A 17,037-nucleotide genomic window follows, 5' to 3' on the forward strand; every position below is an offset into this window, starting at 1 on the left:
GCGGCCTTGATGAAGAAAATGGAGGAAAATTTGAGTTTTTCTTCCTTTCTTTGCTATATATAAAGGTTGGAAATTCGCGGGAAAATGAAAGTTTCGCGAATCTGATTTTTCCGGCGTCATTCTCCGTGAATTAATAGATATGTTTTGGCAAAAGAATTCCAAAACTATAAAGAGGTCTCCTTGTATTTTTGGCAACTAATGCATAGTCGGTATAAAACTATTTTACCCGATAAGTTGCTTTTTGCATCGAATGTCGGAATAGAAAACTTCATTCGGAAGAAAGATTGAAATCATCAAGAGAAATGGGTGTACGCGTGTAGAATATTCATTTGAAGCTCTGAATAGATAAAGTCTTCATTGTCGAGAAATTCTAGGGTTTTGAAATACCAGGGATTCGGTTTCGGCAAACTTCCGATGATTGGAATCGGACGTTCGTAGATCCTAGAGTTTCGCCTCGAAATGATGGTGATATATGGAAAAAGAGAAGTTCTAACATTTCTCTGAAGATTTTTGGAATTAACTGCCAGCTTGCCTAAAAGTGAAAATTAGCTATATACTAGGGTTTCTGACCTAGGTTTAAGCGTGTAACGATCGTGCTATAACTTTTATCGATCATAATGAAATCCTTGAACTTTTCCTGAACTTTCTCCTTCATAAATATATTTCATTTAATAAACTTTCGTTCAGGTTTCCCTTCACATTACATCAACCCTAATCGTGAATAAGAAGTTTATTCACCTAGCATAAACTTAAAAACTCGGGCCTTGGGTTCTTGCTTGACTAATTCAGTTCTAATCAACCTATTCTATCCACAAAACTCTGAGTCTCTCCTTGATGTTCTATCCTAATCAATCATCTATCGATGCCTCGCATAGACAATCCTCTCAAGCCAAAAGATAGGCACAATTCCTTGATAACCTAAACATTTGCTAAAGGCATTAAGAATGCAATTCAGACCAACAAACCCCAACCCTTCCTCTATTCCTAGTAGCAAGTATAGAAGAGGTAATCCCACAACAAGTCCCTAATCTATAACAAACTTCCGTTCTATTATAGAAAAGTATAAAGCTAGCACATGTTCTAACTTGAAACATAAAGCATGGATATGGGATTCAAGGGTTTACTCAGAGGATTCATGAATAGAAATAGGAATTAAGATTAAAACATCATAAGTCTTACAAAGAACCCAAAGCAAAAAGGGGTTTTAGCCAAACATGGCTATGAAATCCATACAAGAAGATAAAGATGAAACCTGAAACATAGGGCTTAGAGAAAGCTCCTGAAGCTCCAGAACTCAAACCCTCTCTTCTAACTTATGAAAATATGATAAAATGACAAAAGGTTCCAAGAGAAATGTCTAAAAACCAATTTATAGGCAAAACAGTCGAGTCTGGGCGCTCAGGCGCCAATTCAGAGCGCCTGAGCGCCAATTCCAGCCCAGAAACATGCTCTCTGGAGGTGTCTGGCCCCTAGGCGCCAATTCCCAGCGCCTAAGCGCCAATTCCAGGAGGTTCAGAAAAATATAACTAGCGCCTAGGCGCCAATTCCCAGCGCCTAGGCGCTCCAAGCTCGCTGAAAAGACTTTTTAGCTTCTTTGTAACTCCTCTTCAAGCCTCTTTAACCCCTCCTTCAATTCCATGCTTCTTGGCCTTCCTCATCTATCAGTTTCAGACCTGGTAACTTAGGCACAAAGTAAAAGAGATATCTAGAAGCTTCAAAGAGTTAATTAGCAAGGAGAACCTTCAATTAAAATAGAAAAGATATGCAAGTCCTCTAGCTAATCAAAATGCATGAAAGGTCCTTATAAAACTACAAAAATAAAAAAACAAAATAAAAACACAAAGAAAGATAAAAATGCATGATAGTGCATGAAACACTACATGAGACTCAACAAAAAGACTCAAAACAAACTAAGAAATGACCCTAAAAACACTACTAAACTAGGGTCATCAGTCATCCAATGAGAAAGTCGGCTCCAAAATGGACTAAACAAAAGACCCCTATAGTCCGACAGACTCTCTGTGATTCCTCATCAAGAGAACCACACAAAAAGCCATGCATCGGGAACCTACCCTGTCCCAAAAGTAAGACGAATCAGAGGTCTACACAAAATATGACGCTGCCTAACCTACCCTCCCAGTACCGCTCAAAGCTCCTCCTCCTCTCCCTCGTCGCTCGGCGAGTAGCTGTCCACATCGTTGTCGGAGTCCGAGTCGGAATCCACCGTGATCATCTCGGTGTCCAAGTCCACGACCTCCCTCCTAACTATCCTGCGCACCGTCCTAGTCAAGCCCGTCTCAACATCCACCTCTCCAGTAAGAACATCCTCATCCACCACCCGAACCAGGGGTTCCACACGATAGCCGCGCGGTGGAGTAAAAGGAAAACAACGTGAGGCAGATGGAACAACAAACTCCCTCTTCGGCTCCACAAGCCTCGAGGACGACGCCACGTCGGTAGGATCGATAGCAGTAGCAGGAGGTGGCGCAACAGGTGCAGCAACATCAACCTCGATCTCGGATGGGTCCTCGTCATCGGAAGAAGATGAAGTCGGAGGTGGTGCAGGTGGTCCTCGACCAGTACCTGGTCCACAGCGAACTGAAGGCGGCAAGTGAAAGCTCAGCTCCATGCGTCGTAGCACTCCCCTCATCAAACGTCCACGCTCGTCTGTCCGGTCCCCCATGACCCTTCCCCGGTACGTCGCTCGATGATCCACCGCATCGATCACCCAAGCGGTGGGGGCATGACGGTCCACCAACTCAAACCTGATCCCCCCCGAGGGAGAGACCATCGAAAACCACTCCGCCATCGACATCTGGCAGCAGGCCGACCGCCCAAACACAAACATGAAACCAAAGCCAAGGCGCTAGGGTCAACTCACGGAATAAAGTAATTATACACTCAACATGTGATTGAGGTATAGATATATATGTTGATATATATATATTAATAATCCTAGCATGTTATTGGCTCTAACAATGCTTCAATAATTCAAACAGCATACAATTCCAGTCAGAGTGAATGTATGCGTGAAATGCAATTCAATATGATCCGGATAATTCAATTTGGGATGGGCACCACGAGTCTGCTCGACACAGGCCTAGTGTCGACAACTCTGCTCGGGTGTCGCTTACAAACCCATGCATAGTCGGATCAGCCCCAACCACCCTAGGTCGTGCCACTCTGCCCGCTATGCCGAAGATACATCTATGTGTTCTTCGATGAAGGCATTCCCCAACCTTTGTGAAGCTTTCCCGTTCTTCACCGAGGCTCAATCTTTCGATCGTACAAACCTCGAATGATGCATGATGCAATATGGTTAGCCAAACATCGATTCGTCCTCACAACGCAGGTGTTTAGCTCAAAACTCAATCTCAAAACTCAAGAGTTTAGTGTCGGTCAATACAACACAACTCCAACAACAAGAGTACTAAAGTACTCGGTAACTTTCACTTGTCACCGTGGCTCACCCCCCTGGTGTCCAGCAATTCTCCAGAACCCACAACAAAAGTCGACTTTTCCCCGTCTTTCGCAATTATTTTCCCCTTTAGTTTTCCTATGTTTTATTCGTTAATAAAAATGTTTCGAATTGAATTAGTCAAGTTATGAGTTTAGTTCTTGAATACTAAATTCTCTAAAGTCTCTAGATTTCGAAAATTCTATTCATTCTAAGTTTTCCAAAAACCCACCAATGTAAATCCCGGGGAAAGTCTAAGTATACCAACGAACGGCTAAGTCTCAAACCCCTGTTTGTACTTGCCTAGGGTTGTTTCCCCAACCCGAAAGATCAAAAATAACCAGTTCAGTGATTCTCCACTCCGAAGTCACGTCAAAACGCACAATTCAATAACATCTCAATATCATAAGTTATGGAAAACATCATAACATTAATTCATCATCATAATCAATATCAAAGTAAAGCATAAGTCGACTTTATCGACGCCTATCATGCAGTCTTAGCTAATAGGTAAGTTGCCCTAACCTAGAGTTGCTCCAGCCTCTTGGTCTAGGTTCTCTTCACACAAATGCTCTGAAAAACCCAAAGTTCCTTCAACTGAACCTCGGAGAAAACAAAGCAGAAATCCAAACAAAATCGATTAGCTCGATCACAACACAACTAATTAACGATAGACAAAGAATTGAAGCTTCAGAATACAACAATCGAGTACGAAAGGATGGGTTTTCGCAAACGAAAAACTCCCCCCCCACACAAACATGCTCTCGGCCACAAGAGGAAAAAGGCTCCGGCTCTTTTTCTTCGATCTAATTTAATTACAAGGTAGTTTTAGGGTAAAACTAGGGTAAAGAAACTTTCGGAAAAATTTTAGAACAACCGGGTCAAAATACAGCTATTCAGGGGCGTTTTGGTCCAAAATAAAAGCTCAAAAACTCAAAGTTAAAACTTCGGAAAACAAATTTGATAGCGATGTTCCTAACGACATTTGTAGCAACTAATCCTAAAGGCACTAAGTCGGATTGCGACTTTTCGACATTAAAGTTTCGATATGTGCACAAATGGGTTTTCTAAGCAGTTTTTCAGATCTTTGCCAACTCGATCAAAATCGGCGAACAACGGTGAGTGTTCTAGCTTGTTGGGCAAGTATAGAAGATATCCCAACAGAAAAATCAGGAAAATCGGACAGTTTTACGAAAAGCTCGAAACTTTGAGCACAGAAAGAGATATAGAAACGCAGTAGAAACAATGATCAGAGGTAAGAATCAAGCTAGTTACCTCGATACCTTGAAGTAAGGACAAACAGCTCGAAGATCGGTCGAGTTTCGACGAAAATCTCCTTCCTCCTTTCTCTCCTCAAACTCGCGGCTTCAATGGGATAGAATGGAAGATATTTTTGATTTTTTTACTACTTATAGGAAGGTGAAATCGCGGGAAAATGAAAATTTCGCGATTCCGATTTTTGCAGCACGTTCATCGGTGAATTCTAAGCGAGATTCTGGCGACATAATCCCAGAACTCAAAACAAATCTCCAGAATTAGGGGAAAACGATCCAAAAGCGGTACAAGTTAATTTGCCCCGAAAAACTACTTTTTGCTGTGAAGGTCGGATGACAAAACTTCGTTCTGAAGAAAGATTGGAAACATCGAAACAAATCTGGCAACGCGGATGGAAACTTCGTTAAAAGCTCCGAATAGAAAAAGTCTTCATTCAGTGATTGAATTTAGGGTTTTTGAAGAAAAGAAATTAGCGTCGTCGGTCTTCCGAGAATTGAAACCTATCGTACGTACAGTCCAGAGTTCCGAAATGAAACACTGGTCGAAGGAAAAATAAAGAGAACTTCTTATTTTTCCAAGGATTTGGAATCTCACTTAAACGTTGCTTTAAGAGCGAAATTAGCCTATTCTGGACACTCTCGCCATAAGGCAGGTGTGCAAACGACTCGTACTAACTCTTAAAACAACTATGAAACATTCCTCAAGCAATTCCTGAACTTTCTTCTTCATTAATCTTTCCCAAACAGCAAACTCCTGTCACGCTTACACTGATCATACGCGTGAGTCGGAAAAGTAACTAGTTCTGTAAATCCAGGTCTTACAATCATCAACTTTTGGCCTTTAGTGGTTGTATTATGTATAGCATGCTTTCACCTAGGAAAGTTTCTTGTTTAGAATTAGAAAGCTAAGATACATATTTAGCATTGACTGGTCAGTATATATAATCAACATTTTATGGTATTGTGTTATATTCATCTTTCTATAAATGTCTTTGTGGGTTATGATTCAATTACACTTTCGATTTCGTTTATATCTTTTTTTTATAACTATTTTTCTCTTTTCTTTCAAATGGATTACCAATTTCATCACTTATTGTTTCTTTCTTTTCTTCCCATAACTCTTCTCTTACTCTATCTTCTTGTATAGTGAAGTGTTGGTGAAACTTAATGCTGAAATTAATTGACCTAAATAGATCGTATAGATATAGATACAGATTACAGCATGTTCTGATTCAATAATGTAAAATGAATTGTGCACCTGAAAGAATTGAAGAATACATGTGAGTCTGTTGTTTGACCGTGAAAAGACATCAGAGGGGTGGAACTGCTCTCTGCACCTAATAATACGTTCTCTGGATAAATTGTCTAATGGAGCAACAGTTTATATATTACCAGTTGAGACCAGGGTCCCCTCATTAGACAAAGTTAACTGATCTAACCCATCATAGGACGGTTAATAACAAAAGTCTAATCTACCATCCATCATAATACATGTAATTGAATTAAATTAATAATTCACATAATTGATATTAATAACCAAAACAAAATATATCTTAGTTAATTGATAATGTTAATCCACATAACAAAAGAGATAGTTAATCATAAATAAATCTAACATTCTCCCACTTGGATTAACATTGTCAATTAATATAAAATATATGTATCATTAAACGAAATATCAATTATGGCAAAATACATGTAAGCCAAAGAAATACAAGTTGTGCACCAAAAGTTACTCAACAAAAGATCATATCCGATAGGGATAATAATCATATGTAACAAAAGCTTATATTTCAATTATGGCAAAATACATGTAAACCAAAGAAATATAAGCTGTGCACCAAAAGTTACTCAACAAAAGATCATACCCGATAGGGATAATAATCATATGCAACAAAAGCTTATATTTCAATTATAAAACAAAGATGGATATATGAAGCACAATAATGACCAGAAGTGCTAATTACCCAAGCATCTAAAATGCTATAAGAGATATGATAACGAAACCAACAACATATCTCATAAATTACAATTCAGACTCCCACTGATCCTGAACATCAAAAGACTTTAACCACATGAGTTATGTGATTCCAACAATAAAGTCTTAGATCAGTGAATATACCATTATTAATAATGTATCTCAATACGAGTTTGAAATTTTATCACAGAAGTTCTTTAGGTACCATCAAAGCCACATACAAAATTCCACAAAGGTCTAAGTGCATTTTAGCCCAACAAAAGTAAACATTACATGTTGGCTAAACAACAAAATGCTCTGCAGAAATCGACATATAATTAATTCAAGATTTCCTAAACAAGTGACTATAAATCCATGTGAAGCTAGAGTTTAACAATAGCATGGACAATACTTGTTTAAACAAAAGGATATCTTGAACTAATAAATCACAAAATGTCAATAATAAGCAAGCACTTATGACCATTGGTCTAAAACAAGAGTATAAGTACCTTAAGAATGCAAGAAATCATACTCGATAGGAGTAGTGATCCTATGCATCTAAGTTACTTTTACATTTTACCATACAGAATGTGGAATGTTGGCAAGGATCACAAGCACAGTAAAAATACATGTCAATGTGCTGTACCAACAAAATAATGTTGGCCTAAATTGAAAGCACCTCAAAATTGCATGCCAAATGTGCTGTACCAACCGAATAATGTTGGCCAAAATCAAAAGCACCGTAAAATTGCATGCCAAATGTGATGTACCAACAAAATAGCCCCAAACCCTTATTAAAAGTGCTTACTGAGATCCAACATAATATATATATATATATAAATATATATATATATATGGGGGTTGTTAATTTACACCCACTAGGATTTTAGAAGGAGTAAGTTAACAAGCTACACCTTTTTTCTATGGACTAAAAAACCAAATTGTTTAATTTTAAAATAACAAACGTACGGGGTATAATTGTAAATTGATTTTCACTTTTTTTTTTCTGCAACGCCCCCTAACTGCTTGCATCTGTTCGTGCCCTATTCCGTTTCACTATCTTCAACCAGTATCAAAGTGGTACCCTCTCGCCTATGCCTAATTTTCTGGAGAATCACATGAAAAGGATAGAAATATGTGAATTCCTCTTGCTGATTGTTTTTTTTTCATCATATAATTGTTTATAACATTATACAATTTGTACGTGTGTTTATCATTTTCCGTTTGTAGTTATACTTTTGCTCATGAATAAATCAACTTTGAACTATGATCAAGATGACATCTCAAGAAAGTGATCACGTCACATATTGACCTAGAGAACTTTATGCGAGAAATTTTGAGGTTTTTTTTTTAAAAGAGTTGCAGAGATGAAAAACGGAGGAGAGAAAAAAGAGGAAAAAGAAGCTATTTAATTTGAAATTAATGAGAGAGATTAATGAGGAGAGAAATTGTTATTTTTTAAATTTAATAAAATTGAATTACATAAATAGCCCTGAAGTTAATTATCTTTAAGAACAAATTGGTGGAGTTTATTGTCCATCAGAAAAGGTGTTGAATGTTAACTTACTCCTTCTAAAAAACAAGTGGGAGTAAGTTAACAAACCCCTATATATATATATATATATATCGGTACACTAGAATGAGAATGAGTACCAAAATCTCCAAAAGAGTATGTCATATAATTATCAAAGTACGCATAAGAGCATATGACAATAAAATAGCTCCAAAAATATACCATTATAACACAAAAGTGGACACAAAATATATGGTATAAATATATTAATAAGTAATCTGAAAAAAAAAAACAATTGTGTGCACACTTCCACTAATCTAATATACCATTGATAATATTAGAAATTCATTAGAGCCAACTCGTACCAAAAATGCTCTTAATGATACAACTTTTAATAGTGGGTTAATGACTTCATGGCAAAGTCAATGTAAGTCTGGAACTCACAGTCTTTCTCTCTTCTAGGATAATTAATTAGAGAGAAGTACAATAATGCAGAGTTATCACGAGAAGTGATTACTAAAGAATCACAAGATGAAGCTCAACATATATACCACAAATTCTTATGATATTTGTGATGAAACTAACCACAAACTCAGCATATGAGATTAAAGAGATTATAAACGTCCATTTAACATTTCTCAACATAAAACCTCCTTATATTATCACATACATAAAATCGTTAAGAGGTTTTATCAAAGAGGCAACCCACAATTTATAAACAAATGAGTGAGATTAACATCCCTAATATTTTAAATAAAATATGAGATCACTTGTATGTTTTCAACAAACTCACTCAAAGTTCAAGTGCTACAATATAGACAATCACTAAACACACTTGATCACAAAGTTGGGTTACCACTAACAACAGCGGAAGCATATAGGACCTATTGTTAATCATTGTAGAGGATATGGTAACATGTAGTCTCTAACTCCCACTGTCACTATATATTGTGGATAAGAAGCAATAGGTCAATGCCAATATGCTAATTTAATAGTTTGACAAATTATCTTAACAATCATAGGGAGTTAATTGTATTCCAATATTCCTTTTGAAAGATTGTATTCCAATATTCTTAAAAGAGACTTAATAATATCCTCAGTATAGGTCCCACTATAAAGTGATATCTAGTAGTATATCACACATAAGTGTGTCAATTTTCAAATTTAACTAATTGAGCAATTAATGGAGTGAGAGACATTGCATAACTTTCAGTTGGAAAAAAAATGAGAGCAAACAAGTCTCTCCCACTTGATAGAGAAAAATAGTTGAGTTAATCATACCGAAATAAAACAACAGGATACTTTAAGTATTTTTAAATTAAAAGAATAGTCAAAACTATTTTCTCTAACACACAATGATCATGTCAAGCAATGTCATACCGATAGGGTATATCCATTACTTACACAATGCAATAATAAGGAAAAATATATCAATATATATTTTATTTAATATAAATTTGCTTTGCGATAGGCAAATGCAAATCTTTAAGATAAATATTGTAAAAAATAAATTTTCCAATTAATGTAATGTATCTAATCTTATGTCCCAAAAATTCTAATACCGATAGGGTAGTGGAATGAATTGACATATGTTAACAACGCATAATACATTACAAACAAAACCACACATTACACTAATCATAATATACCGATAGGGTACATTATCATTAATGTAAATATACACAAAACTCCATGAAAATTCTTTAAAGAATTTAGATAATATAATTTCCCCAAATTCTGAATAACTGCGCCCACGATAGGTGAGATCGCAATTACACAAAATATAATAAAGCGCATGTAATCACATCAAAGTATTATGAATAACTGCGCTCACGATAGGTGAGATCACAATCACACAAAATATAATAAAGTGCATGTAATCACACCAAAGTTTGTATAAACCATAAGATGTAATTTATATACAAAGATTATAGGTTTTAATTATATAAAGACCTAGAATATTAGTTCCACATACAAACAAACTAGCAAATAGATTATATTAAAAATATTGCTAGCAAACTAAAGAACTTTCTCCATAATTTTAAGGTCCATGAGCCTATAGCATAGTAATAAAAAATTACTATTCAATATTTGGTTTAAAAATAGGAGCGCACAAAAGAATTTTAAATTTTTAACATGAAATATATATGTCAAAATTTAACCATGAGAAAAAAGATAGCTAATCACAATTTATATTTAACTGCACTTTAATAAGAAAAGTAATAACCAAATATTACAATGGTTAAATAGTTAATTAATTGTCCAATAAATATTATTTTAATAATATCTTAACAAAATGGACAATTAAAGTATTTTGAATTAATCATTTACTATAAAAAAGCAATCCCTTGGCTCTACACGTGTCACATTCCTAACACTCCCTCACAATGCTATCCTACGTGGCACGTTCTTATCACCCACCAAAAACACCCTCTTCAACCAATTCTTACGTGCCTAACAATCATTTACATTAAAAAAAAAACAAAAAAAAATATTAATCTAATCATACTAGATTATTTTCAAATACAAACTACTATGCCTAAAACTACTCCGCAAATAAGTCGAGACTCCTGTTACTTCAACATAGTAGTTCAAATTCAAACAATCATCACTGTGCCACGTGTCAAACACATGTTGCTTCAAAAAATTCTCTCACCAACCAATTCTTACGTGTCCGTACAACATCTATGCTAAAATTAAATCAAATTTATTCAATCATTTTCAATTTAACTAAAACACCAGTTATCAATTAGCAGACTCTCACACACATAAAAACTGCAAAATCAGTTATCAATTATTGAGAACAAATAAAAAATCTGACACCATCCCGCCTATCTTTCCTCAGCAGTTAAATTTTGAATTACAATCCCTATAAACATAACACCACCAACAATTTGTTCATAAATTCTCAAACAAAAATTTCTCTTCTCCCTCTGTATTTCCTTCTACACATGAATGCATACCCATTTTATCTGCTTCATGAATAAGAAATTAGCCATACATTCTGCCCTAGACATGGACAGAATATCTTCCATAAGTCCAGAAAAGGAAGAATGCAAATTTAATGCTAGAATCTTACGCTTATGGACACTCCCATCATACAACAATCCTGAAATCACTTCAACCATGGAATTGGTGTTAATGGATGCCGAAGTATGTAAATCTATCTACTCAATCTACTCATATGGTTTACAATACCAAATTCAATTTTTAACCAGTATCACTAATTGTCTTCTTCTATTTTTCCAGACCAATAAGATCCATGCATCAATACCAAACAAACTGTTAGATGAATTCATTGGGAAATTGCGGGAAGGCCTGGTATACAGTTTCAGATTCTTTGATGTCGGAAACAACGTTGGAAAATACAGAACAACTCGCCATCAATATCGTCTAAATTTTCAGACTGAAACTGAGGTTGACCTTATACCAGACAAAGAAATACCCTTCTACGGTTTTTCATTCGTCAACTCAAACGAATTTACCAAGCCAAACTTTAACTACAACAATCTAATTGGTGACTATTCTTCACAACGTGCTATTGTTTTTAACCTTCTTAAATTTTTCATATTTAACTTTATTTGTCTTCTGCTAAATTTTTTCTAATTTAAATTTTCCATTTTTAACTATTATCTTACTAAACTCTGTAGATATCATTGGAATAATTGTTGGCTGTTATCCTGTTATTGAATTCGAAAAAAATGGAGACAAATGCAAAAGGATGGTAATTGATCTTCTTATTGACGGGTAAGTTCTATCTTAGTTTTCCGATTAGTGCTTTTATTATACAAAATGTTCAATATACAAATCATAACTCTGATTAACACATGGTACAGGAAAAAGTTTGATTTTACTCTATTTGGTCACTATGTCGATGAATTCAATTCATACTTTGATAATGATGCATCTAAAAACAATGTTCTGGTGGTACAATATGCAAGGGTTAAAACTTTTAGAGGTATTAAAAAATCTCATACTTAACATCTATTTACATCTACGCCTAAATTTTGTTTCATAATCATGTTTATTCAACATGTTTGCTTCGGAAAAACTCAATTGCAAAACTCCATGTACTCCACAAAACTGTTCTTCAATCCAGAAATTCCAGAAGTGAATGAGTTAAGAAATTGGTATGATACATAACTGTTAAATTAAGTTAGTACAAAAAATTGATTATAAAAGTAAATCTTAGTTTTCAAAATAATCTAATTAATTCTTTTTCTTTTATGCAAGCAAAAATGAAAATCAGGTCAAAACTCACAGCCTATCCCAGAAATCTAACTATGCACAGACATCTGCTGAGGAAGATTTTCTTCATAAAAACAAAAGAATGTTAATTGAGCAACTTCAGGATTGTGAACATGTATGTATCTATTTATAAAACATTAATATGATTTGATTTTCTTGTCAATATTTTCAACAATCTGTTTTTTAACACATTAATTAAAATCTAATAATTGGAGTCAAATTATCAACAGGAAAAGTATGTAGTGATTAAGGCCACCATTAAACACATTGAAGACTCTGATGATTGGTGGTATCCTGCGTGCAAATGCAATCGGTCACTTATTCAACGGAGCAAGTTGTACTATTGTGAAAGTTGCAAACACCACCTTTTGACAGCAATCCCAAGGTATTTTTCATTAACTAAAATTTTTGTACACTGAATCTTGAAAAAATTCTAACCTTCAATACATGTTGTTACATTTGACATTACTGTTTAGTCACATCACATCTAACGTATAAATTAATCTCAACCTAGATACCGAATAAAGATCCGGGCTACTGATGAAAGTGACTTTGTATCCTTGGTTATATTTGATGAAGAGGGATCTCTGATATTAAACAGAACATGTTCTGAGTTCATTGACATACTTGATAAGGTATAATTACAATACTAATGCAATTAAAAATCATATTATTCTTTAAATTAAATTCATTATAATATTAAAAATTACTAACAAATATGAAATTAATTTTTTTTTTCAGAACAATACCTTGCACATTCCTCCGGCACAACTGCTTGAATTGGTGGATAAGACATTCTTATTCAAGGTTGAGATAAAAAAAGAAAAAAACTCTAAGTATGAAGCATGCTATCGTGTTAACAGACTTACAGATGATGCTTCAATTATCAAAAAGTTCACTGAACTCTTGAGTCCAAAAAATTTGGTAATTTATCTATGTCTACATGTTATATACTAATTTATAATTTAATATCAAAACAAACATTAAACTTATTAGAATATTTCTCATTAGGAGGTTGACGAATCATTCCCAGAAGTCATCAAAACAAATCCACAAAAAACTGAAATTGCAAAAATGAACTCAAAGGTATATAACATGACTTTGAAATTTATAACTTTGAATAATTCTTATTTAAGTAATATGATCTTTCAATATTTCAGGATTTGATGACTGATTTTACTGCTTCAATTGATGACGAGCTTAAGTCTGAAGAAGTTAAACAAAAGAGAAAATATCACAGCCCAAGTGTAACTAAGAAAGCTCCTTTCAAGAAGACTTATACCCGCAAAAAGGGTACTGCTGATGGAGAAGCATCTGATGTTCCTAACAACAAAATCATCCAGAAAATCAAAAAAGAGAAGATCTAATGTCATTTCTAAATATCTGGAACATGATAAAATAACCATTTATTTGTGCTTCTACGTTTATATTTTATTGCCAATTGTATGTTTTAAAAATACTTCAAACATACTTACTTAATGTGTTTATAATGTTTTAATTATATTTTGATTAAATATGTATTATTTTATTATTTGGAATCTTTATTGTTATATATCTGTTATGCCCCCCACCAATATATTGTTACGTGTCCCCTCCAATTTATTATCATGTTTATGTTTTCACTATATCTTATAAAAGTTATAACTTAAAAGTAAATGGTTATCCAAATATCTTTCAGTTAATCTATAGAAAATTCAAAAAAAAAATATTATACTTTTTTTATAAATAGATGAGGTAGACTTTTTATTGATACGAGTTTTCACCAATCTAAATTTCAAAATTTAAACTAAATAAACAGCAAAAAATGAATATTCAAAATTAAAATAAACAATGTAGATTTCCACATACGAGTAAAATTTCAAAAAAAATTAACAACAAATAATGATACTTATTTTTAGCACACACAAAAATTAATATTTGCATACCCAACATTATTTTTTCAATATATTTTTTAAACATAAATTAACAATAAACTAATATTTAAAATTAAATTATATGTTAATTTAAAGGTCAACTTAGTTTTCGGTCAAAAAAAAAGTTTGGGTTAGTTAGAAAATGGTCTTCACCATTAAAAATTAGGGTAAAGTCCGACTATTTCAAAAAAAAAATAAAGGGGAAAGTTTATAAAAAAGAAATGTTGCTTATAGTTGTTTAAAATTTTTTATCAATAAACTTTTTAAAATAGCTTATATGGAAAGTTTATGAATAACGCCTTAATTAAGTTGTTTACCTAAACAAGGCCTTAATCAATTCAACACATTTTCACTTCATCACATTCTTATCCCATTTCATCCCCCTCACTCACTCGGTTCCTAATCTTATTCTTCTTCTCTTTCATACCATCAAAGCAAAACCCAAAGATTCACCAATTTAATTAAAAGTCAACCGTTGGAGTGATGATAGAGAAATATCTGATGTTTCAAAAAACAAACTCATTAAAAAGATAAAAAAGGATAAGATCTAATGATGTTTCCAAAGATATTGGGCCCGGAAGAAAATAACCAATTATTAGTACTTCTATGTTTATATTTCATTGTCTGTTATATATTTTACAAAAAAAAAAAAATTGTACCCATATATATTTTAATTACATATATTATGTTATGATTTCTCTTTATCATTATACATCTCAATGTCCCCACCAATATTTAATTCATATAATCTCTATATATGCTAAAATTATTTAAGAAACACTATCTTTTAACAGATTTCTTTGAACGAGCACTATCTTTTAAAAGTTTTTTTTTTTTTTGAAAAAACTATCTTTTAAAAGATACAAGTAACAATCATTTTCGGAGTTCTTAATAGAATAAGTAATTAGGGGAGCGTTTTGGGTGTATTTAGTTCAGTTTAAAACTTATTTAGTGTTAAGTTAGGTCAGAAACATATCTAAAAATAGGATATTGTGAGGGCAATATATACATAAATTCGTAAAAAATATTAACATTTATTATTGGAAGTTAAAGCATTTTTTAACCTAAGGAGACACAATTGATAAATTTTAATAAAAGGAGCCATAAAAAACCACATATTTTACACTCAAGTGAGAGCATTTAGTAATATGACAAACAAGTGGGTGCAAATTTTAACGAAAAATACCATTGAAAAATACATACATTTACTAATCAATTTTTTCACTAATGATTTTTTTTCAAAAATCAAATGAGGACACATGCCCTCGCACCCTTTAACCTGTGTTAGGTTAATTTAATTAAGTGTTATTGAAGTTAATTACGATGTGAAAATTGGAAAAAGAATTCAAAAAAAAAATACTTTTAACCTAAATCCCTATCATTTCACTCTGGCAAATCCAAATGGATACCACCACCTACGACAAATCCTAAAATTAATGCATAATTATATCTTTACACCTAAAAGATAAGGTGTGGAAATGTGTAAAAAGAGAGAGATATGAAGAAGACAAATATAAATAAAAAAAAAACATAGGTAATTTGATTGTTAGAAAAAAAGAGAAATAAGTAAAAATGAAGGTAGGAAATAAATGCAGATAAGTGTATACATCATAACTTTAAAAATTAATTAATTTACAAATACTATAGACTAAATCAAAAATTTACTCCAACTATGGACCGTTTTGAAACCTCACCTATTATACATTAACCAAAATAAAATATATCCCAAGAGTTAAAAAAAATAAAAAAAATTTAATATCTACTAATTCAAAACCACAACTTATCTATTATGATAATATTGAAAATTGAATAATACGATTGTTTGAATAACAACCATCTATTTTAAAAAAAAAAAAACAATCTTACCTTGAAAAAAAATCATAGTATTCAACTTTTTTTGTTTGTTTACGGTCTTCCATCTTTCTTAAAAAAAAAACAAAAAAAAAATCTTATTTTAATATATCTTTAAATCTCATAATCCAATCAAACAAAATTCAACTCTCTCTGACAAACAAAGGATTTACCGATGAAATACCACATCCTCCACCACAACATCATCATCGCATCTGCCTATTTCATTGCTACTAATAAACTCTTCATCAATTTCTGAATAGAAAATCTGATATATCATTATGGGGTACTTCATCTATGTCATCACATGGTCTTAGATTTTAATCTAAGCAGCAACAAACTTGGCTTACTCAGCACCAATTTCACTCTATTTATGTTGACCGGTGGTCAATTTCGTTCTTTTTTGTACAGTTAAGATGTTAAGGCATCAACAGATGGAGAAGAAGCAAAATGGTTCGATGAGGGCTTGTGCTGATCTGCAAAGGCAGAGAGACCAGATAGAACAAAACAAAGGAAGAAACAACAACATCAGCAATCGGGTTGATGGTGGCATCATGGATTTGACTGCATCTTCATGGACTCCTCTACAAAACTCCAAGCACCATCAATTCGGATCTGGCATGAAAGCAAATTTTCTTGAGAATCCCTCTATCAAAAGGAAAGAACCATCATATACAATTTGATGTGCATCCCCCTATTTTCATCATCACGCTGCCTGCTCTAGCACCATGTCACAGACTATCTCTCAGAAGGGTTGACTTCCTGCATCAAGGTCTGTTTTAGAACTTAGTATGAATAAAAAAAATTAACAACAATCATATTAA

The 17,037-nt window shown here is 33.3% G+C and overlaps 2 protein-coding genes across 2 annotated transcripts; both read left to right on the forward strand.

The window, feature by feature from the left end:
* The first annotated feature begins 10,945 nt into the window (after positions 1–10,945).
* On the forward strand, positions 10,946–13,867 carry LOC130714859 (replication protein A 70 kDa DNA-binding subunit C-like). The gene is made up of 9 exons (XM_057564827.1): positions 10,946–11,354; positions 11,451–11,718; positions 11,852–12,331; positions 12,435–12,564; positions 12,680–12,834; positions 12,964–13,084; positions 13,191–13,373; positions 13,461–13,535; positions 13,610–13,867. The coding sequence occupies exons 3-9, from the start codon at positions 12,222–12,224 to the stop codon at positions 13,814–13,816; spliced, it is 981 nt and encodes a 326-aa protein (XP_057420810.1). The 5' UTR covers positions 10,946–11,354; positions 11,451–11,718; positions 11,852–12,221; the 3' UTR covers positions 13,817–13,867.
* On the forward strand, positions 11,217–12,182 carry LOC130712527 (uncharacterized). Its single transcript, XM_057562360.1, has 4 exons — positions 11,217–11,354; positions 11,451–11,655; positions 11,852–11,948; positions 12,038–12,182. Exons 1-4 carry the CDS (start codon positions 11,217–11,219, stop codon positions 12,180–12,182), a joined length of 585 nt encoding a protein of 194 aa, XP_057418343.1.
* Positions 13,868–17,037: the final 3,170 nt, after the last annotated feature.

This window comes from Lotus japonicus, chromosome 4 (assembly GCF_012489685.1).
Source record: "Lotus japonicus ecotype B-129 chromosome 4, LjGifu_v1.2".
Taxonomy (NCBI): domain Eukaryota; kingdom Viridiplantae; phylum Streptophyta; class Magnoliopsida; order Fabales; family Fabaceae; genus Lotus; species Lotus japonicus.

Coding starts and splice junctions, on each gene's coding strand:
- LOC130712527 (XM_057562360.1), top strand. CDS start 11,217: ATGGACAGAATATCTTCCATAAGTCCAGAAAAGGAAGAATGCAAATTT. Junction 11,355..11,450: donor TGGTGTTAATGGATGCCGAA/GTATGTAAATCT, acceptor CTATTTTTCCAG/ACCAATAAGATCCATGCATC. Junction 11,656..11,851: donor CAAAGAAATACCCTTCTACG/GTTTTTCATTCG, acceptor TAAACTCTGTAG/ATATCATTGGAATAATTGTT.
- LOC130714859 (XM_057564827.1), top strand. CDS start 12,222: ATGTTTATTCAACATGTTTGCTTCGGAAAAACTCAATTGCAAAACTCC. Junction 12,835..12,963: donor CTTTTGACAGCAATCCCAAG/GTATTTTTCATT, acceptor ATCTCAACCTAG/ATACCGAATAAAGATCCGGG. Junction 13,374..13,460: donor TCTTGAGTCCAAAAAATTTG/GTAATTTATCTA, acceptor ATTTCTCATTAG/GAGGTTGACGAATCATTCCC.